The following is a 24,997-nucleotide window of genomic DNA, read 5'->3' as shown; positions in this document are numbered from 1 at the left end:
ACCCAGGATGGAGTGCAGTGGCACAATCTTGGCTCACTGCAGCCTTGACCTCCTGGGCTCAAGTGATCCTCCCATCTCAGCCTCCCTAGTAGCTGCGACCACAGGTGTGTGCCATCATGCCCAGCTAATTTTGTATTTTTTTGTAGAGAAGGGGTTTTGCCAAGTTGCCCAGGTTGGTCTCAAACTCTTGGGCTCCAGTGATATGCCCACCTCAGCTTCCCAAAGTGTGAGGATTAGAGGCGTGAGCCACCACACCTGGCCCATAGCCCTTTTTTTATTGAAGACAAGTACACTCTGGCCTGTAGCTGATTTGCAAGTTCTTTCAGGGAAGCATTAGAGTAAAACAGAAAACTATCTGTAGATGACAAAAGACTTAAAATGGTGATGATTAAACTATTACTGATAATCTTAAAAGTGAAAGATCTCCTATTGCAAGGACAAAAAACCAAACACTGCATGTCTCACTCATAGGTGGGAATTGAACAATGAGAACACTTGGACACAGGAAGGGGAACTTCATACCGGGGTCTGTTGTGGGGTGGGGGGAGGGGGGAGGGATAGCATTAGGAGATATACCTCATGTAAATGACAAGTTAATGGGTGCAGCACACCAACATGGCACATGTATACATATGTAACAAACCTGCACATTGTGCACATGTACCCTAGAACTTAAAGTATAATAATAATAAAAAAGAAAAGTGAAAGATCTTATGAAAATTTGTTAGAAAAAGATAATGAAATTGACAAGGAAGTTTGATTTTTGTGGCACGCAAACTAAAATCAAATCAACCCAAAAAAGTGCTAGACAAAAGCATATCTATAAGCATAATGATTAACCTTATTTTATTATTATTTTTTGAGACAGAGTCTCGCTGTGTCGCCCAGGTTGGAGTTCAGTGGTGCAATCTTGGCTCACTGCAACCTCTGCCTTCTGGGTTCCAGTGATTCTCCTGCCTCAGCCTCCTGGGTAGCTGGGATTACAGGCACGCGCCACCATGCCCTGCTAATTTTTATATTTTTAGTAGAGACAGGGTTTCGTCATGTTGGCCAGGCTGGTCTCAAACTCCTCATCTCAGGTATCAACCTGCATCAGCTCCCCAAAGTGCTGGGATTAAGGTGTGAGCCACCGTGCCTAGCCGATTAACCTTATTTTAAAGAAGAGTGGCTAGTACATGTCATTTATGAATATAGATGAATATATTCATTGCAGAGAGAAAATCTAAAGACGTATAATCCTAAGATGTAATGGACCATGAATATGTCAAGAGTATATCAAGAATGTCTATATATATATAGAGAGAGAGAGAGAGAGAGTATATCAAGAATGTATCAAGATTATCAAGGAAAAAGATTTAGCAGTCTGGAGTAGGTCGTTAACTTCTATATAATATCATTCCATAAATAAATGATGTGAATTCTTAACTGAGAACCATTAGCCAACCTAGAAGATATTATATTCAAATTAAAGAAGTCAAATTATGACCAAGTTAACATTGAGGAAAAAAAATCCCTAAAATTATCACTGATGACATTATACTGTTGTCTAATACCAGGCAAAGCAGCACCAGAACTCTGATTAATAGACATGGACAATGAGGGCATTGATGAATTTCTAGGAGCTTTATGCCTTCATAGAACTTCCAAAATATCCCTATTCATAACATTTTACCTATACAAATTTAACTTAGGGAGGGTAAGCCTCTCTTGCTTTGACAGTGCTTTCCATATGACCCATAACGTTTGATCAAATAAACTATTATTTTTTAACATCTCTCTTTTACAAGGTAAAGGAAATTTTGATTTTCTAGGGCCCCTTAGGGGAAATCTCAAAGACAGTTGTTGGTACAAAAGGCATCATTTAGGAGGTTTGAACATTTGATTAAATAGGATCATGGGCCACTGTGGAAAAAAATACTTGGCTACATATTTAACCAAAAGTGACCGGAAAAAAAAAAAAAGATTTTAGTTCAGTGCGGTGGCCCATGCCTGTAATCTCAGTGCTTTGGGAGGCCAAGATGGGAGGATCACTTGAGGCCAGGAGTTTGAGACCAGCCTGGGCAACATGGTGGGATCCTGTCTCTACAAAAATTAGCTGGCAAAAGATTTCATGCCTGTAGTCCTAGCTCCTCAGGAGGCTGAGGCAGGAGGATCGTTTGAGCCCAGGAGTTTGAGGCTGCAATGAGCTATGATTGTGCTGCTGCAATGAGCCATGATTGTGCCACTGTACTCCAGCCTGGACAACAGGGTGAGACCCTGTCTCTTAAAGAAAATATTGAAAAAAGTAAGCATGGGAAGTAACGCGATGGTGAAGAACCTTACCCTTTCAAGCGTGTGAATACAGTTTTAAGTAATTAAGGACATGCTAAAGTCAGCATTAAGCACAGGAAATTCTGGTAAGACACAGAATCTTTGCCTTCTGTGGAGATTATTCAGAAGGCGAAGGAAAACCTTTAATAACCTCTTTATTAAAAGCAGACTAATGGGCGGGGAGCCGTGGCTCACGCCTGTAATTCCAGCACTTTGGGAGGTCGAGGTGGGTGGATCACGAAGTCAGCAGATCCAGACCATCGTGGCTAACATGGTGAAACCCCGTCTCTACTAAAAAAAATGCAAAAAAATTAGCTGTGCATGGTGGCGGGCGCCTGTAGTCCCAGCTACTCTGGAGGCTGAGGCAGGAGAATGGCGTGAACCGGGGAGGCGGTGCTTGCAGTGAGCTAAGATCCCACCACTGCCCTCCAGCCTGGGTGACAGAGCGAGACTCTATCTCAAAACAAAAAACAAAAAGACTAATAACTGAAGAAAATCCGTCATTTTAACAGAGAAAACTAAAATCTAGTTTTACGTAACTATAATATTTGATAAGCAGTTAAAAACATCTTACAAATAAACCCATCAAATCTTAGCCGGCTTTGGCTGGGCACAGTGGCTCACGCCTGTAATCTCAGCACTTTGGAGGCCGAGATGGGCGAATCACTTGAGGTCAGCAGTTCAACACCAGGCTGGCTAACATGGCAAAACGCTGCCTCTACTGAAAATACAAAACAATTAGCTGGGTGTGGTCGTGGGCCCCTGTAATCCCACCTACTTGGGAGGCTGAGGCAGGAGAATCACTTGAACCTGGGAGGTGGAGGTTACATTAGGCCCAGATTGTACCACTGCACTCCAGCCTGGGTGACAGAGCGAAACTCCATCTTGAAACACGAAGAAGAAGAAGAAAAAAAAAAGTCAAGCCAGGTGCGTTGGCTCACGTCTGTTACCCCAGCACTTTGGGAGGCCGAGATGGGTGGATCATTTGAAGTTAGGAGTTCGAGACTAGCCTGGCCAACATGGTGAAACCTGCCGCTACTAAAAATACAAAAATTAGCTGGGGGTGGTGTTGGGTGCCTGTAGTCCCAGCTACTTGGGAGGCTGAGGCAGGAGAATCTCTTGAACCAGGGAGTTGGAGGTTGCAGTGAGCCGAGATTACGCCACTGCACTCCAGCCTGGGTGACAGAGTGAGACTTCGTCTCAAAACAAAACCCCCAAAATATTAGTAAATATGTATATGATATTTCTGTGTGCAGTGAACTGTAGTAGGCATTGGTGATAAAAATTAGTTATAAGGTATGGTTCTTGTTTCCAAGGGCTGAGATCCTAGAGGTAGGAAGTATGCTTAAAAAAAAAAAAACCAGCTAATATCATGTAAGTACTAAAGACTAAGGATTAAAAGAAGTAAAGCTGAGTCAATTAGAAAGGGTTACAGAGTCGGTAAAGTTTGACTCTGGCCTTGAAGGACTTGCATGCTGGGAGAAAGAGAAGTATGGAGTAGGTAGGAAAATGAATACTCTGCGATGATGGGTGTGATGTACTCCCAATTTACGTGTTTTGAAACCTGTTTGTGTGATGCAGAGACTATAAAAGATTAATTTAGAGACCTAGGTAGAAGTCATGGTGGAAGGCTGAGGTATTGAGGCATTATGTAAATTTAGGCAAGGGGAATCAGAATGGCTTTTGAGTTGGCTAAAGTAAAAGTATTAGAAGTAGAAAAGGAAAAGGGAAAATATTGAGATAAATTACTATTAGGATATTTTAGGCCTAAAGTCATGAAGGTCTAGAATAGGATAGTGGTTCTGAAAATGGAGAAGAGGAGGCAGATTTAAAGACATGCTTGTAAAATAAGAGTCAACAAGACAGTAATTGTCAGACTAGGGGAAAAGGGGAGGGGCTCAAAGATGGCTCCAAGGCATGCCAGTAAGGTTAGAATTGTGTGCCATTGACTGGTGAGGGATTTTGTTGTTTTGGGGGAAAGGTGATGAATTTAATTTAATGGGAGGTAGAGATGGCCAGCAAAAAGTTAGAGGGACAGAACTGGAGATAATGTTTTGGAAATTAGCTGCATAGAATTGCTTGTTGACCAGGTGAACTTTAATTTATTTCCTTCCTTCCTTCCTTCCTTCCTTCCTTCCTTCCTTCCTTCCTTCCTTCCTTCCTTCCTTCCTTCCTTCCTTCCTTCCTTCCTTCCTTCCTTCCTTCCTTCCTTCCTTCCTTCCTTTTGTTATAGCACAACTTATATATTTCAAATGGACAAAAAATTAGTTTTACAGCATCTTAAGATAAATTTCCTTTGAATGGGAGCTTCCTTTCCAGTACTACAAGACGTATCTAGAAAATTTTCTACTGTGGAAAATGAAGACTGCTTAAATTGAATGAGGGGGAAGGGGAAGGGCCTGTGGTTTTTCTTTTCGATTAATTGCTGTAACACTGTCCTTCACGTGGCTGAGGGAGTTTCATATTTTCTTTAGACACCATTAGGCGCCAAAGCTCTTGCAGGACAACTTTGGTGCTGTGAATTCTGCCATTTTGCTAGCACTGATATGGCTCTTGGGTCCACCAATCCATTAGAACTATTAACTCCATTCATATTAATTTTTTGTTACAAATCTTACAAAGGGGGATACTTCTGGGTATTTAGGTCCACATTCTATTTTAAGGCTGTATATTCAGTTTTCATAAATTGTTCTTGCAGGCCCAATTATCATCCCTGTACGTCTTGTAAGTGTCATGTCTTTATCATTGTCTAGACCTCAGCTAACTGCCATCTCCTACTCCTTTCTGGCCTTCTTTGAGTTCTTCCAAAAGTGGGAAATTGCAAGGGACTTTTACTCCCGAGCCTGTGGTGGCTGCCACCTTGTGTCGCTGTTGCTTGTGAACTTTAATTTTTTATACTCTTTCATTTGGGAACAACAGAGAGTCTTAGGATACCTATATATAGGAAGTGGAAGGTTTGAAACAAGACAAACAAGAAAAAATAGGTAGTAGTGTATGAGGAGAACATTCTATATAGGTAGGGATATAGTCAGCAGCACTGACTGCTCTAGAAGTGTTAAGAGTAAAGACTGAGAGGCCGGGCGTGGTGGCTCAAGCCTGTAATCCCAGCACTTTGGGAGGCCGAGGCAGGCAGATCATGAGGTCAGGAGATCGAGATCATCCTGGCTAACACGGTGAAACCCCATCTCTACTAAAAATACAAAAATTAGCCAGGCGTAGTGGCGGGCACCTGTAGTCCCAGCTACTCGGGAGGCTGAGGCAGGAGAATGGCGGGAACCCGGGAGGTGGACCTTGCAGTGAGCTGAGATTGCACCACTGCACTCCAGCCTGGGCGACAGAGCCAGACTCCATCTCAAAAAAAAAAAAAAAAAAAAGAATAAAGACTGAGAAAAGACCACTGGATTTGGTTATAAAGATTTAGAGAAAGCACTTGCAGTTGAGTGATGGGTAGGAAGTTAGATAAAAGAGTAATAGCTAATGAATGGTAGTGTGAAGTATATATACCAATGTTATAAGATTTTGCAGTTAGTAGAAATACAATTATTCTGATGGTAGCAAGGTTAGGGGTATTAAAACAAAACAATAGCAAGGAACCTGGCATAAACCATTGAAAATACAAGAAATACAGAACAATTGATAGAGCAAAGTTGTAGAGAGGTGGTAAGGAGGCTGAACCGAAGGTATTGCTTTGGGCTTAGTAGGAAGGCCATCTTGTCATTTGAGACTGAGGACAAGGTAAGGGAAGATGGGTGGAGAGAAAATTTTGAGAGGTATAAATTAAGATGTTGGGGATGTATGACATGTACCTTGTATCCTGCTTCACTGAGATTGTTTTATGAGATGATCTGAGGATAAAGGATTCAGGGCATGGAAATTAGTCTTTAAAAGTAGAAAAGGCTTAGAAAGGCTGGTAGAGAAAGTTTCCCAGGCATTTAATAAAGGAAAACAAGGATTCCTGAGCACTGTGAGTGTTCCACTAAAGAGAACTGATGGTGATTATTTGGGTTATCTAAATACTAGGCAGTCAGAAAGTAAGCTCTCTGGAATGGAAGATACTGGCATGTTCCAGGGAGCAAGTGTGTGGTTCCAGTGTATCTCTTTGGTAGATAAAAACAGTGTTACAAATCAAATACCTATCAGATATCCCATTTAATATGTTGCTGAACAGATACTGGTGACAATGTAATAGAAAGTATTCAAGCATCAGAAGGGTGGTTGGACAGGATGCACCCTGGGATTTCCTTTCAATAGTGTGGTTTATGTGCAGCAGATTTATGTACAGTCCTTTACAAATCCTCAATTGTAACTAGTATTACTAACTTTAAAAAGATTAACTTTGCCGCCTTCACCCGTTTTCAGGAGGGAGAAGAGACTCAGAATGCTTGTGAGGCCTTAAATGACTAGAAAGTGTTTTGGATTTTGTAGACCAAAAATATTCAGTACATGTAGAAGTGTTAAAGTTTGACTTGAAAGCAATGAAAGACATTTGGCTGCCACCTAATATCCTATAGCTTTGATATAGTTTTCCAAGGATAGTGTCATAAAGAAGGTGCCCAGTAAATATTAGATGATTATCACTCTTGGATTTTAAATTTTGAGTGTTTCATGGGTATTCCTTAGCCTTATGCAGCACTTAGCATTGTATCCTTCACTGTAGGGACCTTTTTTCTGATGTTTATATTTGGCCCATAGTATGAGAGACTCAGTATAGTGGGCTCTGTGGGGACTGATAAATCAGTGTGATGTGTGAAGGCCTGAAATGAATTAAAAGTGACTCTGTTAGGGAAATTTATGAATTTGCTAATAGCTGCAGCAGATAGAATAAGCAGAAAGATTGGTTAGCCACTTTTTAAAAAAGCTGTCTGCCAGTTTGTTTTTGACTAAGAAAGTTGGATTTAAGCTTAGTTAGGGAAGTTTATGTTGTACTTATAGATGAAAATAGTATACGTTTATAACTATTTGACAGACACAATCTATAAATTAGTGTAAACATCACTTTTTTCTTATACTTTTTTGAGATTGGAGTAATTTCTTGAAAAAGGGGGAATGGTTACTTCTAAATGGTAGTTGGGCTTGGCTTCAGATGACACAGTTATAGGCCTTTGGTAAGTAATTATGAAAGAAGATCATGTAGATAATTGCATCACAACTCACTTTTTTTTTTTTTTTTTTTTTTGAGACAGGGTCTCCCTCTGTCACCCAGGCTCACTGCAGCCCTTAAACTCCTGGGCTCAAGTGATCCTCCCATTTTAGTCTCCTGAGTACCTGGGACTACAGGCGCTCACCACTATGCCTGGCCAATTTTTTAAATTCATTTTTTTGTAGAGATGGGGTTTCCATGTGTTGCCAAAGGTGGTCTTGAACTCCCGGGCTTAACCAGTCCTCCCGCTTCAGCCTCCCAAAGTGCTGGGATTACAGGCGTGAGCCACCGTGCCTGGCTTGGTCTTACTTTTGCTGCCTCATTTATGTTCTGCATTCCAGCCTCTAGATGTGTGCTATCCAATACTACCACTAGCCACACTTGTCTATATAAATTGGAATGAATTAAGATTATATAAAATTGGGGCCAGGCGCAGTGGCTCACGCCTGTAATCCCAGCACTTTGGGAGGCTGAGGCGGGTGGATCACCTGAGGCCAGGAGTTCAAGACCAGCGTGGTCAACATGGCGAAACCCCACCTCTAGTAAAAATACAAAAAATTAGCCAGACCTATAGTGGTGGGCGCCTGTAATCCCAACTACTCAGGAGGCTGAGGCAGGAGAATTGCTTGAACCTGGGAGGTGGAGGCTGCAGTGAGCCGAGCTCGTGCCATTGCACTCCAGCCTGGGCAACAAGAGCAAAACTCTGTCTCAAAAAAAAAAAAAAAAGGTTATATAAAATTAAAAATTTAATTTCATAGTCACACTAGCCACATTTTAAGCACTCCATAGCCGAGTGTGACTGGTGGTACTGTGTTACGCAGTGGAGAGGACATTTCCATCATCACAGAAAGTTCTGTAGGACAGTAGTGCTCTAGATTTTTAATTGTTGCTTGATACTAGGAAAGTAAATGTCAGAAGCTTGGAATAGATACTTCATAAAAACCAAAAAACATGGAATTTATACTACCTCACTCCCAACAGCCTCAACTTTCTCAAAGTTAAATGTTATTTCTGTAAGATTGTCTTTATATTTAGTTTCGGGTCTTTTCAAAGGTCATTTTAATAGTAATATAGAACAGAATAAAATAGCTTTACTAAGCTGGAACAGTTTTATTAAGGTATAACTGATAGACAATAAATTTTGCTTATGTCAAGTGTAAAATAAGTTTTGACATGTTTACACCTCCGAAACCATCATTATTATTGATAATATAGCTCATCACCTGCAAAAGTTTGCTCATGTCCATTGTTAATCCTCCCCCTCATTCTTTTGCACCTTCTCTCCTTATCTTGAGACAGCCATTGATCTGCTTTGTGTTTTTACAAAAGTTTGCCTTTTGTAAAAGTTTATATAGATGAGAGTCATGTAATATATACCTTTGTTTTGGCCTGGCTTCTTTCATTCTGAATTATTTTGAGATCCACCCATTTTTCACATACAAAGAGTTCATTATTTTCTGTTGTATGGCAGTATCACATTATCACATTTTATCCATTAGTCTGTTGATGACATTTGGGTTGATTCCAGTTTGGGTTATTACAAATAAATTGCTATGAGCATTTGCATGCAAGTCTTTGTATTGACATATGTTTTTGTTTCTCTTAAGTAAATACCTAGATGTGGAATAAGCAATACCTAGCTATTGCCTTGGATTGTATAGTAGGTTGTATGTTTAACCTTTTAGGAAACTGCCAAACTGTTTTCCCAAGTGGCTGTACTATTTTACATTCACCCCAGTAGAGTATGAGTGTTCCAGTAGCTCCATATCATTACCAGTTCTTGGTATAGCCAGGCTTTAAAATTTTATCTGAGTTATTTTAACAAGAAAAGACTATCATGGTGGAAATAGTTCCCCCCCCCATGTCTTATTTTTTAAATGCTGCAAAAATAATATTTTGTGTGTGAAAGAATTTTAGATGGTCTCCTACTGATTTATTTACTCTTCTTATTTTTGACAGTCTTTGCTCACTAATACCGATTTGAAACCCAATTTATGAGAACCAATACCTTTTCTTCCTTTTCACTTACATATTTTTCTTTTTTTGTTCTAGCGGCCCCTTTGTTGCTTTATGCAAACAGGCGGGACTTGCGATTGGTTGATGCTACAAATGGCAAAGAGAATGCTACGATTGTAGTTGGAGGCTTGGAGGATGCAGCTGCTGTGGACTTTGTGTTTAGTCATGGCTTGATATACTGGAGTGATGTCAGCGAAGAAGCCATTAAACGAACAGAATTTAACAAAACTGAGAGTGTACAGAATGTTGTTGTTTCTGGATTATTGTCCCCCGATGGGCTGGCATGTGATTGGCTTGGAGAAAAATTGTACTGGACAGATTCTGAAACTAATCGGATTGAAGTTTCTAATCTAGATGGATCTTTACGAAAAGTGTTATTTTGGCAAGAGTTGGATCAACCCAGAGCTATTGCCTTAGATCCTTCAAGTGGGTAAGTTTTTGTACAGTGTACGAAAATCATTGTACCTCCTTTTGGTTTTTCCCCACTGACATACACCACCCTGACCCCTATGAGAAAAGAAAGATCGAAAACAGGGATTTTAGATTCTTTGGGCTTCTTTGTTGAGTAGACTTGAATGTGGAAAGTTATGTTGTGTTATTATTATTATTATTTTTGACAGGGTTTTGCTCTGTCACCCAGGCTGTAGTGCAGTGGTGCAATCAAAGCTCACTGCACTGTTAGCCTCCGAGGCTGAAGTGATCCTCCCATTTCAGCCTCCCAAGTAGCTGGGACTTTAGGTGTACGCTACCACACCTAGCTAACTAAAAAAATTTTTTGTTAGCTGGGCGTAGTGGCACACGTCTGTAATCCTAGCTACTTGGGTGGCTAGGGCATGAAAATCGCTTGAACCCGGGAGGCGGAGGTTGCAGTGAGCTGAGATTGCACCACTGCACTCCAGCCTGAGCAACAGAGTGAGACTTTGTCTCAAAAAAAATTTTTTTTTTTGTAGAGACGGAATTTCACCATGTTTCCCAGGCTGGTCTTGAACCCCTGGGCTTAAGTGATCAATCACTCTGCCTCGGCCTCCCCAAGTGCTGGGATTACGGGTGACAGCCACTGTGCCCAGTGTGTTGTGTTCTTAGTGTTTCTGTAAATCGTTTTGGGTTTCTAATAGCCATGTTTATATTTCCTGGGTTTTCTTCTGTATTTATTTTTTGTGATATCAGAAGATAATTTAAAGAGAGAGAAGAAGGAATGAAAACAAGAGAAGTATTTGATAGCTCAAGATGAGATAGACTAATCTAGGTCTTATAACTTTTATTATATACACAATGATATTGTGATACTAGTGTTTTTTTGTTACACTCTGAAGCGTTATTTAATGTCAGCATTGAATGAAAAATAAAAGTTATCAAATAACTCATTTCTAGTTAGCTAAACATACATTTGCAATAAAGGTTTATTTTCTAATGAGAAGGAATACTTAAAGCTCTGAATAAATCTCATTTCAAAGTGTGAACTGTATCCCCACATTGCTTCTCTGTTACTATGCCTCATTTCTACTATTAGTATATACCATTTTGTGATATTTCTTTATTGAATAAATTGTCATGGCCAGTCTGTCATGGCTAAGTATAGATAACTATCTGAACATGTACCTAAAATGACTAATATTTGGTTAAAATCCAAAGATAAATAACTTGTACTATTTTAATACTTTGTTTTCTTTAGCTTTCAATTGTATTGGAATGCTTTAAAACTCGTTTCACTTACAGAAAGGAGTGAATTCTTTTTATGTAATAAATGAGAACTTGGGGAGAATGGAAGAAAGGTTTATATGTGCTTCTTTATCTTGATATCAGGCCTGATTTGGTTACAGAGGTTAATGGGATGCCATGTTGTAGAAAAATGAGAAGACTGACTTAACTGTAAAGGATAACGTGGGTAGTAGTACAGTGAAATTTTAGAGGGAGATGTCTGGAAATACAAATAGGTATTTTTTAGAGTGGAATTAAAACGTGTTTGTTGAAGCAAGATGGTGCTCTTAAAGCACCAGGAAATATTGTAGCGGCTCTGATCGTAGGAAAAAGGATTGGATGTCCTGAGGAGGAGGTCTCAGATGTAACTGTAGTTATCAAAGAATTTGGTTGTTGAGAACTTTATAGATATTTTTGAGAAACGGAGTTTGTGTTTTGCTAACAGAGTTTTTAAGGCTCAGAGGGTGTTGAAATGTTTCTGAGGTTACTGCTTTATAGAACACATAGTATTTTGGTGCTTTTAGTCATTAGGGAAGAATACTTCGGTGAAAAGATAAAGTTCTTTTTTCCCCCTCTTTTTCTTCTTGACAAGTTCAATCTTACCACTGTAAGGGTGATGATTGAAATTTAATGAAATATCTATTAAATGGTTATTATGTTCAGAGTTCTGCATTTTGTACTCTGGTTGGAGAGAGGGGGTTTGGTTTATCTTTACTGTTTTATTTAAGGACAGAAAACTTGGGAGAGACAACTTTTTCTTCTTCAAAGCATGTTTATTTGCATTATGTAACATGTATGTGAAGAGAGGAAGAGTGTTAAAATAATTAGAAGGGGCACAAGAGCTGTTACGAGCTTCATTACCAAATTTTGGAATGGGATCTTGATTATTTCTATAAGAGATTAATGATTACCTGATAGTATGTTATTAAAGGGAACTAAATGTATATAGTTCCTCTTGACTCTTCAGGATCTAACAGTTTAGTGAGTAAATTAATCATTTTCATTTTGTTCCCCAAAACTAATGAGCTTTACTTCTGGGTCGCAGGTCTGATAAGTATCTTCTGAAGTAATTTTGCCATTTGATTAAAAAATACTTTAGAGTTTCTGTGGCTTTAATTTATCCTTGTTACTTCTCATTATTGAATGTGAGAATTCACCAAAGACTTAGCTGATAAAAAAGATTATTGGAAGAATCAGTAGTAATGTACTTTGAAGGTAGAAGGTAGTGTTATTTAGTATATGTGCTGCCGAAGCGAGCACAGAAGGTAGTGTTATTTAGCTTCTGAAGGTGGTTCAGTGAAGAATAACTCTTTCTGTGTACTGAAGGCTTGGTGAAACACCCAGTGAAATATTTTGTATTATTTTTGATGTGTGTGGTTAAGGTGGGAGGCAGAGGAGGGGAGAGTAGGGGAGAGAGAGTGGGTAAATTCAACCCCCCCTCCCCGGCTTTAACAGTCGTCTCAAAATTTCTTTTAATTTTGAGAAGTCATTTTGTGTCATGGTTATTTTAAGAACGACTTAACTGGAAACAAATAGAATCTGGTCAAATGGTATATATACATTTGATATATGTACATATGATGGAGCATATTTAAAATTATATTTTAAACTCCTACACTGAAAAATATATTCATCAGATGATCTTTCAGTGTTAATGATCTTAGATTTGTATCGTGGATTGTGGTTTTAGTTGAAAAGTAATTATAGGTAGAGTACATAATTTGTCAAACAGAAGAGATGATTTCCAGATTTATTTTTGGGGGGAAATACGAAGTTTGAGTTCCAGACAAAGTACATGAAAACAGTGCTGAGGAAAAATGTAGACTTTTCAGAGTTCCAGGATCCTGGATTATGAGGTTCACAAGAGCTGACTGAGCTCTCTCATAGCAACTTACGTAAAAGGAAAGCTATTGAATGACTGGTATTGTTTGAGCCCTGGGAACTAGTGCAGACATCTGTGTGCTTTCGGATGTATGGAGTTCTTTGTGTAATCAGTCCATTTAGCCTAGACTGAAGGAGGATTTTATTCGTCTCTCTAAACTTGGCCTCTATTATATTAGTATGAGATTTTTTTCCTTATAATAATGACTAGCAATGTACAGTTCAGACTAAGAAACGAGAAGATGTGTGTATGAAATTGTTAGAGAAATGAACAACCAGAGTTACAGTAAACAGTAGTCTTACGTTATATTGAGTAGAGGTGATTCCTATGTGGCTGCTTCTAATGCTGGAGCCCCTCAATCTGATTCCACAGTTACCATGCTAAGCAATCGTACTAATCCTGGTGATGTTGAGGACCTGTGTCAAGTTTAAGAGTGTTTTGTTTGTTCGTTTAGGATCCTTTCATATTCCAAATCATTTCAGATTTTTTTATAAAGTTAAACTTCAGTGATTCAATTTGAAGTGAATTTATACTAAACAGCTTCGAATATTTATATTTTAAAAATATGTATTTTTATTTATTTATTATTTATTTATTTATTTATTTATTTTTGAGATGGAGTCTCGCTCTGTTGCCCAGGCTGGAGTGCAGTGGCGCGATCTTGGCTCACTGCAAGCTCTGCCTCCCGGGTTCACACCATTTTCCTGCCTCAGCCTCCCGAGTAGCTGGGACTACAGGCACCTGCTACCACACCTGGCTAATTTTTTGTATTTTTAGTAGAGACGGGTTTCATCATGTTAGCCAGGATGGTCTCGATCTCCTGACCTCGTGATCTGCCCGCCTTGGCCTCCCAAAGTGCTAGCATGACAGGCGTGAGCCACTGTGCCCGACCGTAAAAAGATTCTTTTTGTGTGGAAAGTGGAAAATGTAGCCAGTTACTTTTAGGCAGATTATATAGATTCACATATGTTTGGAGATGAGGTTTTTTGAGATCATTATCTAAAAATTAAGAGTGATGTGTTAGAAGAACCACTAATCTTTTCGGGATATCTGGATTATAGGTTTAGCTTGAATGGCATATGAATCAAGGTCTTGGAAATTAAGAAACAACAAACTCGTGGTGTGTCTGTGTGTGTGTGTGTGTGTGTGTGTGTGTACATGTGTTCTCAAACGTTAATGTAGGGCTTTTTTCTTAAAAATATCTTAACTCTCATCCAGTTTTAGTTTCTTTATATCACGTGATATCCATCACTGTGTCTCAAATTAATAAGTTTCAATTGTATTGTCTACTTTTTTATGCTCCATATCTCCTAGCGTTTATTGAAGGAATTTTGAAGGGGAGTAGTTGTATAACTGAATGCCTTTACATAACACAGTATTTTAATAGCTTTGCTTTTTAATAAAAGCTTTCTTTGCATGTAGCATTGAGCTTTTCATTCATCCTTAGTAGAAGATTGAAACTTGGTGATGATAAAGAACAGGATACCTTCCTCTGTGTGGCTGGAGATGAAAAAAAAAAAAAAAAAGAATAGGGCACCTTTATGAGTATAGGCTGCCTGCATTTGGGGATTTTGTCTACCTTCAATGTATTCCAGAGTTGATGACTCTTCAGAAATTACAATGAATCTTTAAGATTTTGGAAGGCAGGGTTTGTCAGCTAATTTGTGAACTAGGAATAAAATATGATTGTTTTTATTTTTGTAACAATTGATATTGATACTATATTTCTTTTAGAAATTTTCACTTAAACTTACTGAGTTTTATACTGTTTTGGTTGTCCTACCACTTGGACCGTGCCTTTCCTTCCTCCATTAGCTCTTTAAAAATGGAACAGTTTAAAATTGCGTTATTTTCTTTGTTCTTTTTCTGAGATCATATCTGTTTCCAACTGGCTTTTGCATAGAAGCAGATAGCCAATTATTTAAAATCTAAAGCTTCAGACTGGATCTTGCTTTAAAGCACTGGCCCTATGTATGAAGGATCTTGGTGTAAACAACTTACAGTTTTGAAAGATGTTCTGTTAAATTGGGAAGGTCTGTTTTCTATCCCTTGAATCCTAGAACTGGAAGGGAATCTTAAGGATCCTCTAGCTAAATGCCTTCCTTCCCTTCTTTGGGTGAAGAAACCAAGGCCTTTGACCAAGATAAAATGAGAGGGAGCTATATTCTTAGTTGAAATTTTTGAATTCCATGTTTGGTGCTTTTTTTCTTTGTGAAAGGTATCTTACTGAAGCCATGGTTTTTTGTTTTTTGTGTTTTGTTTTTTTTTTTTACAAGTTGAACTACTTTAAAAAATTCAACATGGTAGCTTTGTTTAAAGGACCGTTTAAAAAAAGTTCTGTGTTTTTAGGTATACTCAGTGTATCAGTTTTTTATTTTAGCATTGCTTTTTGCATCCCAGTTAATCCATTTGGATTCAGCTTCCTTTTGTTTGAAGTATGCCCTTTAATGTTTCTTTCAGTAAGGGTCTGTTAATAGTAACTCTTGGTCTTTGTCTAAAAATGTATTTATTTTGTCCTCATGCTTGAAATGATAATTAGTTGGGTATAGAATTCTCTGTGATTAGTTATTTTCACTCAGACCTTTGAGAGTGTATGGCTTTAATTGTTGGTACGATTAAGTCTGTGTTACTTTGTAATCTATCATTTATCTTTTTAATATTTTTCTGGTTTTTAAAAGCTTCTCTTTTTTTTGGTATTTTGCAGCTTTGTCTACCCTGTGTCTACATGTGGATATATTTTTATTTATCCTGCTTAGGATTCATATTTCTAGAATCTAAGCATTTTTGTTGTTTGTTAATTCTAGAGAATTCTTATCCATTTTTTTTTCTTAATTTTCCTCCATTCTCCTTAGTTTCCTTTGGAACTCTTGTGCGATATGTGTTCCTTTCTAATTCCCTGTTCCTTTCCTCTTAATTTTGCTCTTTTATCTTCTCTCTCATTGTTTCTCTGAGCCACTTTCTGGGTTTTTTTTTTTTTTTGTACCTGCCATCTAGATAACAAAATTCTTTCTTCAGCTGTGCCTAATTTTGTAGTTTAATATGTTAATTGAGGTTTTAATATCAGTGACTATATTTTAATTTTTTTAGAAGTTCCTTGTGCCCCCTTATGAAGAAATTTCAGCTACATAAAATTAGAGAAAACACTATATCAGTAATTTTAGACTTGGAAAAAAGTTGCAAAAATTGTACATAGTTCTGGTATAACTTTCACCCAGTTTCCCTAAATATTGACATTTTGTATAACCATAGAACAGTTATGTAACCAGGAATTAATGTTAATAGAATACTATTAACTAATCTGTAGACCATATTTGAATTTCTCCGTTTTCCCCATTAGTCCTTTCTCTGGTCCAGGATACCATTTTGCATTTAGTTATCGCCTCGGCCTTTTCTGAGATGTTTTGGAAATCTTTCTTCATTGTTCATAACCTGGACATTTCTGAAGATTATTGGCCAGTCATTTGTGCAACATTCCTCAGTTTGGCTCTATTTGCTGTTTCTTGTGATTTGATTAAAGTTATACATTTTTGGCAAGAATACCACAGAAGTGGTATTATGCCCTTCTCAGGGCATCCTGTCAGCAGGCACATTATGTGGATACTGGGTGATGTTACAGTTGATCACTTGGTTATGGTTTCGTCTGCTAGTTTTTTTTCACTGTAGGTACTATTTTTTCCTTGCAATATATATTGGAGGCTGTGCAATTATCCTGTTTCTCATCATACTTTTATCCACAAATTTTAGCATTCCTTGATGGTTTTTGCCTGTAGTAATTATTACCGTGGTGTTTGCTGTTTGCCAAATAGCGATTTTTCTAGTTCCATTATTCCTTCTGTGCGCGTTATTAGACTTCTACCTTGACGTAGAGCTGTCCTGTTTGTCTCGTTTATTTATTCAGTTATTTATATTAGTGTGATATTGTGAAAATATATTTGGTCTCTGTCCCCTGATTCTTGGCACAGAGCTTCTAAAACCCTTGTAATTTCCTGAGCAGTAGGGGTGCTAGGTGCATCTTTTGTTCTAATATTTGGTCTTTGACTCCAGTGCCTGACATGGAACTCCTAATCCCTTGGAATTTCCTGGGTGATAGGAACATCTTTTGTTCTAATGAGGCAACTCTTGGTAGGCTTCTGGATGGGGGCTGGTCACCAGAAAGACCAAGCCATGATTAGAAGCTTGGAACTTTCAGCTCCACTTCACATCCTTGGGAAGGGGAGAGGGACTGGAGATAGAGCTAATAATCAGTCATGCCTATATAAGAAGCCTCTGTAAAAAAAAAATCCCTGAACTACGGGGGTTTGGAGAACTGGGTTGGTGAACACCTGCATTTTCATGTTTCATTAGGATGGAATCTCCTGTGCTCGTGACCCTTGTAGATCTCTCCCTATGTATCTTTTCCATGTGGTTGTTCATCTGTATCCTTTGTAATATCCTTTATAATAAACTGATAAATATAAATAAAGTGTTTCCCTGAGTTCTGTGAGCTACTTTAGCAAATGATTGAACCTGAGGAGGGGATTGTGGGAACCTCCAGTTTATAGCTGGCCAGTCAGAAGCACGGGTGCCTGCAGTGGTGGGCGCAGTCTTTTAGGACCGAACCTGTTACTGGAATCTGATGCCGTCTTCACATATATAGTGTCAGAATTGAACTGGCTTGTAGGACACCCAGCTGGTGTTGTAGAATTGCTTGGTGTGGGGAACCCCCCGTCACCCCGCCCAGCAATGTGGTCTCAGAAGTGTTCTGTTATGTTGACCCTGTGAGAGAAGGAAAAATGTTTTTCTGATACATTGAGTATGGATTCATGGGCATTTATTTTATCCTGTAGGTTATAATCCAAAACTGTCATGATGTTCTTGCTCAAATTGTTGCAGATTTGGCCACTGGGAGCTCTTTGAAGTTGATTCCTGAGTCATTTGTACGTGCCCTCATTGTTTGTTTGTTTGTTTATTTATTTATTTATTTATTTATTTTTTTGAGATGGAGTCTCACTCTGTCACCCAGGCTGGAGTGCCATGGTGCCATCTCGGCTCACTGCAAGCTCCGCCTGCCGGGTTTACGCCATTCTCCTGCCTCAGCCTCCCGAGTTGCTGGGACTACAGGCGCCCGCCACTACGCCCAGCTAATTTTTTGTATTTTTTAATAGAGATGGGGTTTCACACCGTGTTAGCCAGGATGATCTCGATCTCCTGACCTCGTGATCCGCCCACCTCGGCCTCCCAAAATTCTGGGATTACAGGCATGAGCCACCACGTCCAGTCGCCCTCATTGTTTTTTCAGTACTTATTTACTTTCTGGCGACTCCAGACAGTCCAGACTCATTGTGTCCTTTTTCTGTTCCACTCCTTGAATCAATTGTTTCTCCAAGGAGTTCTGGCTTCTTTTATTAGAGAATGGTATTTAGAAATGAAGATGTGGAAACTGGGTATGCTTTTTGCTATTGGATTTTCTTTTTTCTTTTTCTTTTTTTTTTTTTTTTTTTTAGCCAGAGTTTTGTCCTTGTTGCCCAGGCTGGAGTGCAATGGCGCGATCTCGGCTCACTGCAACCTCCGCCTCCCGGGTTCAAGTGATTCTCCTGCCTCAGCCTCCTGAGTAGCTGGGATTACAGGCATGCACCACCATGCCTGGCTAATTTTGTATTTTTAGTAGAGACAGGGTTTCTCCGTGTTGGTCAGGCTGGTCTCAAACTCCCAACCTCAGGTGATCCGCCTGCCTCGGCCTCCCAAAGTGCGTGACATTACAGGCGTGAGCCACTGCTCCCGGCTGTATTTTCTTTTATTGTATTTAGTACCTCTCAGTGGACAGAGTTAGGAAATATATGATGTATGTAGACACACATACCCCTAGTTCTGTGTCTTTGCTATATGTAAAAACAAATTCATGTTATCGCCAATTCCAATCTACTACCACAAAATCATCATTGTAGCCTTCTCCCTTTTTTACTTGGGATATTTACTTCTATTTTGTGATAGTGAGAAACCTGGCTCTCATTATTCATGATAGATTTTCTTATTTGCCCATCTTAGTGTACACATTAAGAGAGTTTTAAAATCATTAGCCTATACCACCATTGTGAGAAACGAATTTACTTTGGTGTTAGGTGAAACAATTGACATGTTCCTAAGAGTAAAAAATAATACAAAAATTTATACTCAGAAAAGTATTCTTCTTCCCTATCCCTTCTATCCTGGTCCCATCTCCTACCCCCTTTTTTCCAGTCTTTCTCCACCACTCTCTATAGGTATCTTAGTCTTAATAATTTCTGCTTTTTTCTTGTGAATTTGTTTATGTACAAATGAGTTGATAAGTGTGTATATTCTTTTTTTTCTTTTATTATACCTCCATTCTCAGAATGTGAATCTGTATATTCTTTATTTTTGAGATGTAGTCTCTCTCGGTCACCCAGAGTGCAGTGGCACCATCTTGGCTCATTGCAACCTCTGCATCCTGGGTTCAAGTGATTCTCCTGCCTCAGCCTCCTGAGGAGCTGGATTAACAGATGCGCGCCACCACACCTGGCTAATTTTTGTATTTTTAGTAGAGGGGGGGTTTCACCATGTTGGTCAGGCTGGTCTCGAACTCCTGACCTTGTGATCCGCCCACCTCAGCCTCCCAAAGTGCTGGAATTACAGCATGAGCCACCGTACCCAGCTGTAAATGTGTATATTCTTATAATCCTCGTTTCTTACATGAAAGAGTAACATACTGTAGATGCTCTTTTGCATGTTCTTTTTAAACTTAACTCTTTTTTTTTTTGAGATAGAGTCTCGCTCTGTCGCCCAGGCTGGAGTGTAGTGGCACGATCTGGGCTCACTGCAACCTCCGCCTCCTGGATTCAAGTGATTCTTTGGCCTCAGCCTCTCAAGTAGCTGGGACTACAGGCATGTGCCATCATGCCTAGCTAATTTTTTTTTTTTTTTTTTTTTTTGAGACGGAGTTTCGCTCTTGTTGCCCACGCTGAAGTGTAATGGTGCGATCTCGGCTCACCGCAACCTTCGCCTCCTGGGTTCAAGCAATTCTCCTGCCTTAGCCTCCCGAGTAGCTGGGACTACAGGCATTCACTACCACCCCCGGCTAATTTTGTATTTTTTAGTAGAGATGGAGTTTCTCCATGTTGGTCAGGCTGGTCTCAAACTCCTGACCTTGTGATCCACCTGCCTTGGCCTCCCAAATTGCTGGAATTACAGGCGTGAGCCACCGTGCCCGGCCAAAACTTAACATTTTGAATGTCATTCCATATCATTTCATAGAGATCTTCCTCATTCTTTTTTGCCAGTGCGTAGTATACCATTGTGTGAGCGTACCATAGTTTATTCAACTACTCTCTATATGTAGGCTTTTAGGCTGGTTTTTTTTTTTTTTTTAATTAGCTGAGATATTTTAAAGCAGATTCACACATCGACATCTCACTTGTAAATACTTGATTTTGCATCTCTAAAAAATACTTTTTTTCTAGAATCATAATGCCACTGTCTGTCACACACCTTGCAATGAACAATTCTTTAACATTATAAATTAGTCTGTTCATACTCAGGTATCTGTGTCTCAGAAATGTTGCTTTATAGTTGGTTGTTTGAAATCAGAGTCCAAACATTTGGTTTACAAGTTGCATGTGGTTTTTCTAGAGCAGTTCAGTTGGTCCTCCCCCTTTCCCTTTTTATCTCTCACCTTGTTGACTTAATTGAAAAGACTGGGTCAGCTGTCCTACAGAATGTCCCAGATTTTTTATTTTCTTTCATTCATTCATTCATTCATTTAGTTTTTTGAGATGGAGTCTGGCTCTGTTGCCCAGGCTGGAGTGCAGTGGCATGATCTCGGTTCACTGCAACCTCCACCTCCCGGGTTCACGCCATTCTTCTGCCTCAGCCTCTCGAGTAGCTGGGACTACAGGCGCCCACCACCACACCCGGCTAATTTTTTTGTATTTTTATTTTTTATTTATTTATTTATTTTGAGACGGAGTCTTGCTCTGTCACCCAGGCTGGAGTGCAGTGGCGCAATCTCGGCTCACTGCAAGCTCCGCCTCCCGGGTTCACGCCATTCTCCTGTCTCAGCCTCTCCGAGTAGCTGGGACTACAGGTGCCCGCCACCACGCCCGGCTAATTTTTTGTATTTTTAGTAGAGACGGGGTTTCACCATGTTAGCCAGGATGGTCTCGATCTCCTGACCTCGTGATCCGCCCGCCTCGGCCTCCCAAAGTGCTGGGATTACAAGCGTGAGCCACCGAGCCCGGCATTTTTTTGTATTTTTAGTAGAGGCGGGGTTTCACCATGTTAGCCAGGATGGTCTCTATCTCCTGACCTCGTGATCCACCCACCTTGGCCTCCCAGCGTGCTGGGATTACAAGCATGAGCCACTGTGCCCGGGCAATTTTTTTTTTTTCCCCTAACATTATTGTGGTACTGGATTTATTTTTATTCCCCTGTGTTACTTGGAAAGAAAAATTAGATTTGAAGACTTGATTAGAGACAGATTTAACATTTTGGCATGAATGCCTCCTAGGTAGTACTGAGTACTTTGTATTTGTCACATCAGAAGTTGTCCTATATTGTAGTGATGCTAAGATTATTCAGTAGGTTCAGATGGTCAAATTTTCTGAGCAGTTGGGATGTTAGGTGCATCTTTTGTCATAATATTTGGTTTTTGACTCTAGTGCCTGAAAGTTACTATCTTTAAGTTGAGCCCTTTCCTCTTGCGTCCCTAAGTTATTTGTGGGATGATCCTTTTGTATTTTGCCAAATACCTATTCCTTATTAACCACTCATCTATTGATTATTTTAGCATGCACTGAGGATTGCTTCTTGTATTTTCTTATTAGAGATATGTTATTGTTTGATGATGTCTTTTCTTGTGTCATATTTTATTCCATCTTTTATGTGTTTTAATCATTTAAATATTTATAATCTCTATCAAGTTCAGTTTTCTGAAGTTCTTAAAAATCTACTTCTTCTTCTTTTTTTTTTTTTTTTTTTTTTTTACACCTGTTGGATTCTTGCTTAAGGTTAAATGTTTCCTCGAGTGTTTTATATAGTTTTGGACTGTGAGCAGATCTTCAGAGAGGCTGTCCTTGAGAATTCTGAGTGACTTGGGGGCATATTCTTCCAGAGAGATTTTGGGTTGCTTTTGCCAAGTTCACTGGAGGTGTTTCCAGTGACCACTTAACTTTTTTTTTTTTTTTTTTTTTTGAGACAGAGTCTCACTCTGTTGCCCAGGCTGGAGTGCAGTGGCACGATCTTGGCTCACTGCAAGCTCTGCCTCCCGGGTTCTCGCCATTCTTCTGCCTCAGCCTCCCAATAAGCTGGGACTACAGGCACCCGTCACCACGCCCAGCCAATTTTTTGTATTTTTTAGTAGAGACAGGGTTTCACTGTGTTAGCCAGGATGGTCTTGATCTCCTGACCTCATGATCTGCCCACCTTGGCCTCCTAAAGTGCTGGGATTACAGTCGTGAGCCATCGTGCCCAGCCGACCACTTAACTTTTTAGAGTATAATTTATATACAGTAAATTGCACAGATCTGAAGTGTGAAGTTTGAGTTTTTTTTTTGAGGCAGAGTCTCACTCCGTCAGTGGCGCAGTCTCAGCTCACTGCAACCTTTGCCTCCCAGGCTCAAGCAATCCTCCCATCTCAGCCTCCCGAGTAGCTAGGACTGTAGGTGTGTGCCACCACATCCGGCTAATTTTTGTATCTTTTGTAGAGATGGGGTTTCACCATGTTGCTCAGGATAGACTTGAATTCCTGGGCTCAAGTGATCTGCCCACCTCAGCCTCCCAAAGTGCTGGGCTTACAGCACGAGTTTTTTTTGTTGTTGTAAAAACTTCTGGGACTACAGGCATGAGCCACTGTGCCCGGCTTAGTTTGAGTTTTGGTAAATGAGTTATCAAATGTTGTCATTGCATTATTCAAGCAGAAGTCATTTTTTATATTTAATTTTTGAAGCTGGAAGTTTCTGTACTATGTGGATAGAATAAATCAAACTCTAAACCTATGTAGGGGCAGTCTTATGATTATGAAGTCTTGGGTGATCTTTCCTACCTTTTCAGAGCCTGGGGCAAGACAAAAAAGGCTTCCTTGTCTCCCTCTGCCAGTGGGCAGATCTTTCTACTTCATTGTTCTTTGAGAGTCCGTGCTTTGTGCGGGAATCTTACTTCTCTAACACTGTGTCTTGTGTGCCAAGATCTTCCTTGGTTTGTCATTGGAACAGAAGTTTCTCAGTTTCTGAAATCAGAAAATCCAGGGTCATCATAGCATCAGGTCAAATATATACTGCTTTTTTTTTTTTTGAGATGGAGTCTTGCTCTGTCGTCCAGGCTAGAGTGCAGTAGCACAATCTCGGCTCACTGCAACCTCTGCCACCCAGGGTCAAGCCATTCTCCTGCCTCAGCCTCCCAAATAGCTGGGACTACAGGTGCCTGCCACCACGCCCGGCTAATTTTTGTATTTTTAGTAGAGATGGGGTTTTACCATATTGACCAGGCTGGTCTCAAACTCCTGACCTTGTGGTCTGCCCGCCTTGGCTTCCTAAAGTGCTGGGATTACAGGCGTGAGCCACTGCGCCTGGCCATGTACTGCTTTTTACTTTCCTGTTCATTTTTGGTCTCAGGAGATTTCCCCTACTTTCTTGGTAAGTTCTACGTTTAAAGGGGTGTTTGTATATTTTATTTTGTGTATATGTACAAATCAAATAAAAAGATTCACCAGTAGTTCTAGATATTTTGTAAAAGAAGCATTTTCTGGTTGTCTTTTTACCAAATTACCAGAATAGAAACTCTGACTTACATGTTTTAAAATATTGTCTATTCTTTCATGTACCATGTGCATGATAGTTGAGAATTATTCATACTTACTAATATGTATATTAATGACTTATTTTAATTATGGGTAGGATTATATAAGTAACTTCAAGGATCATGACATGATTTATGATCCAGTATAGATCTGGGTCACTTAGTTTTTATAGCTCAAGTCTCAATGTCTTAATTAGTCACCTTTGTATGTAATTACGTCTTGTAAAGGGTGAAATTTTATCCCTTTAGTCTAGATTTATTGAAACTGAACATTTCTGAACATTTTCATTATGGGAAACTGAATTCAGATTGAGTATACATACCAAATTAGGGCTTGTGAATATTTTGGAAGATTTGTTGTTTTATCCTTTCCTAATCAAATAAATGCTTTGGATTGTAATAAAAATGTATAAAGTAAATTTGTATAAAATGGCTTGTGTGTCTAGTCTTATTATCAGTTTGAGATATTTTTATTTTCCTGGCATAAAAAATTGTGACATCTTGAAAACTTAATATATGTTTACTTGCTTTACTTCCCTCCCAGTTAAAATGAAGCTCATCTTCTACCTTTCACTCCATTTAAAGATTATTTTCCAGAAAGCATTAGAAATGAATATCAGACCAGACCCAGCAATAAAATTACATTTGTGTGGACGCTAATGAACAGCATATAACAGCCTGGTCCTGGTTTTCATGATTTTTGGATGAATAGCAGATGTGTGTACTATTGCAAAGTGGAGCTGTGACCACATATATTTATTTAATTATTCAGTATCAAGTACATATGTTCATTCTCTCTTAATTCAAAGCCAAAATAAAGCTAATTGAGGCCAAAATAAATTAGAGGCCAAATAGATTACATAACCAGAGTTAGTAAAGATTACTGCTGAAGTGAGATTTCTTCTATATAAGCCTATAGACTAGCTTTTGAGAAGCCAAGGGAGAGGTTTATCACACGCTTTCTGTTTCCCAAAGCATACTAAAATTGGCTTTAAAATATGTTGCTGATAAAAGCCCTTGCAGAATATAATACACAACTAGTTGAATTAAGCGACTTCATTGTTAAGTGCTTTTATGTATCTACAGGTTTCTAAGGTAGATTCTAACGTAGATTAAATACAAAAACAAAACAACCAAACCTGCTCCTTAATATGTGCACACCAATT

At 39.2% G+C, this 24,997-nt stretch overlaps 1 protein-coding gene and 1 pseudogene across 1 annotated transcript in view; one reads left to right on the top strand and one right to left on the bottom strand.

The window, feature by feature from the left end:
- The window catches only part of LRP6 (LDL receptor related protein 6), a 156,287-nt gene that overhangs the window by 13,268 nt on the left and 118,022 nt on the right, over window positions 1-24,997 (top strand). The window contains exon 2 of the mRNA XM_032159641.2: window positions 9,503-9,896. Within this exon, the coding sequence (XP_032015532.1) occupies window positions 9,503-9,896 (394 nt within the window). The remainder of the gene's footprint in view (window positions 1-9,502; window positions 9,897-24,997) is intronic.
- On the bottom strand, window positions 4,729-8,697 carry LOC116472694 (ubiquitin-conjugating enzyme E2 variant 1-like; annotated as a pseudogene).

The sequence above is a fragment of the Hylobates moloch genome, unplaced genomic scaffold (assembly GCF_009828535.3).
Source record: "Hylobates moloch isolate HMO894 unplaced genomic scaffold, HMol_V3 SCAFFOLD_8, whole genome shotgun sequence".
NCBI classification, from domain to species: Eukaryota; Metazoa; Chordata; class Mammalia; order Primates; family Hylobatidae; genus Hylobates; species Hylobates moloch.
This window is presented reverse-complemented; position numbering and strand designations above follow the sequence as displayed.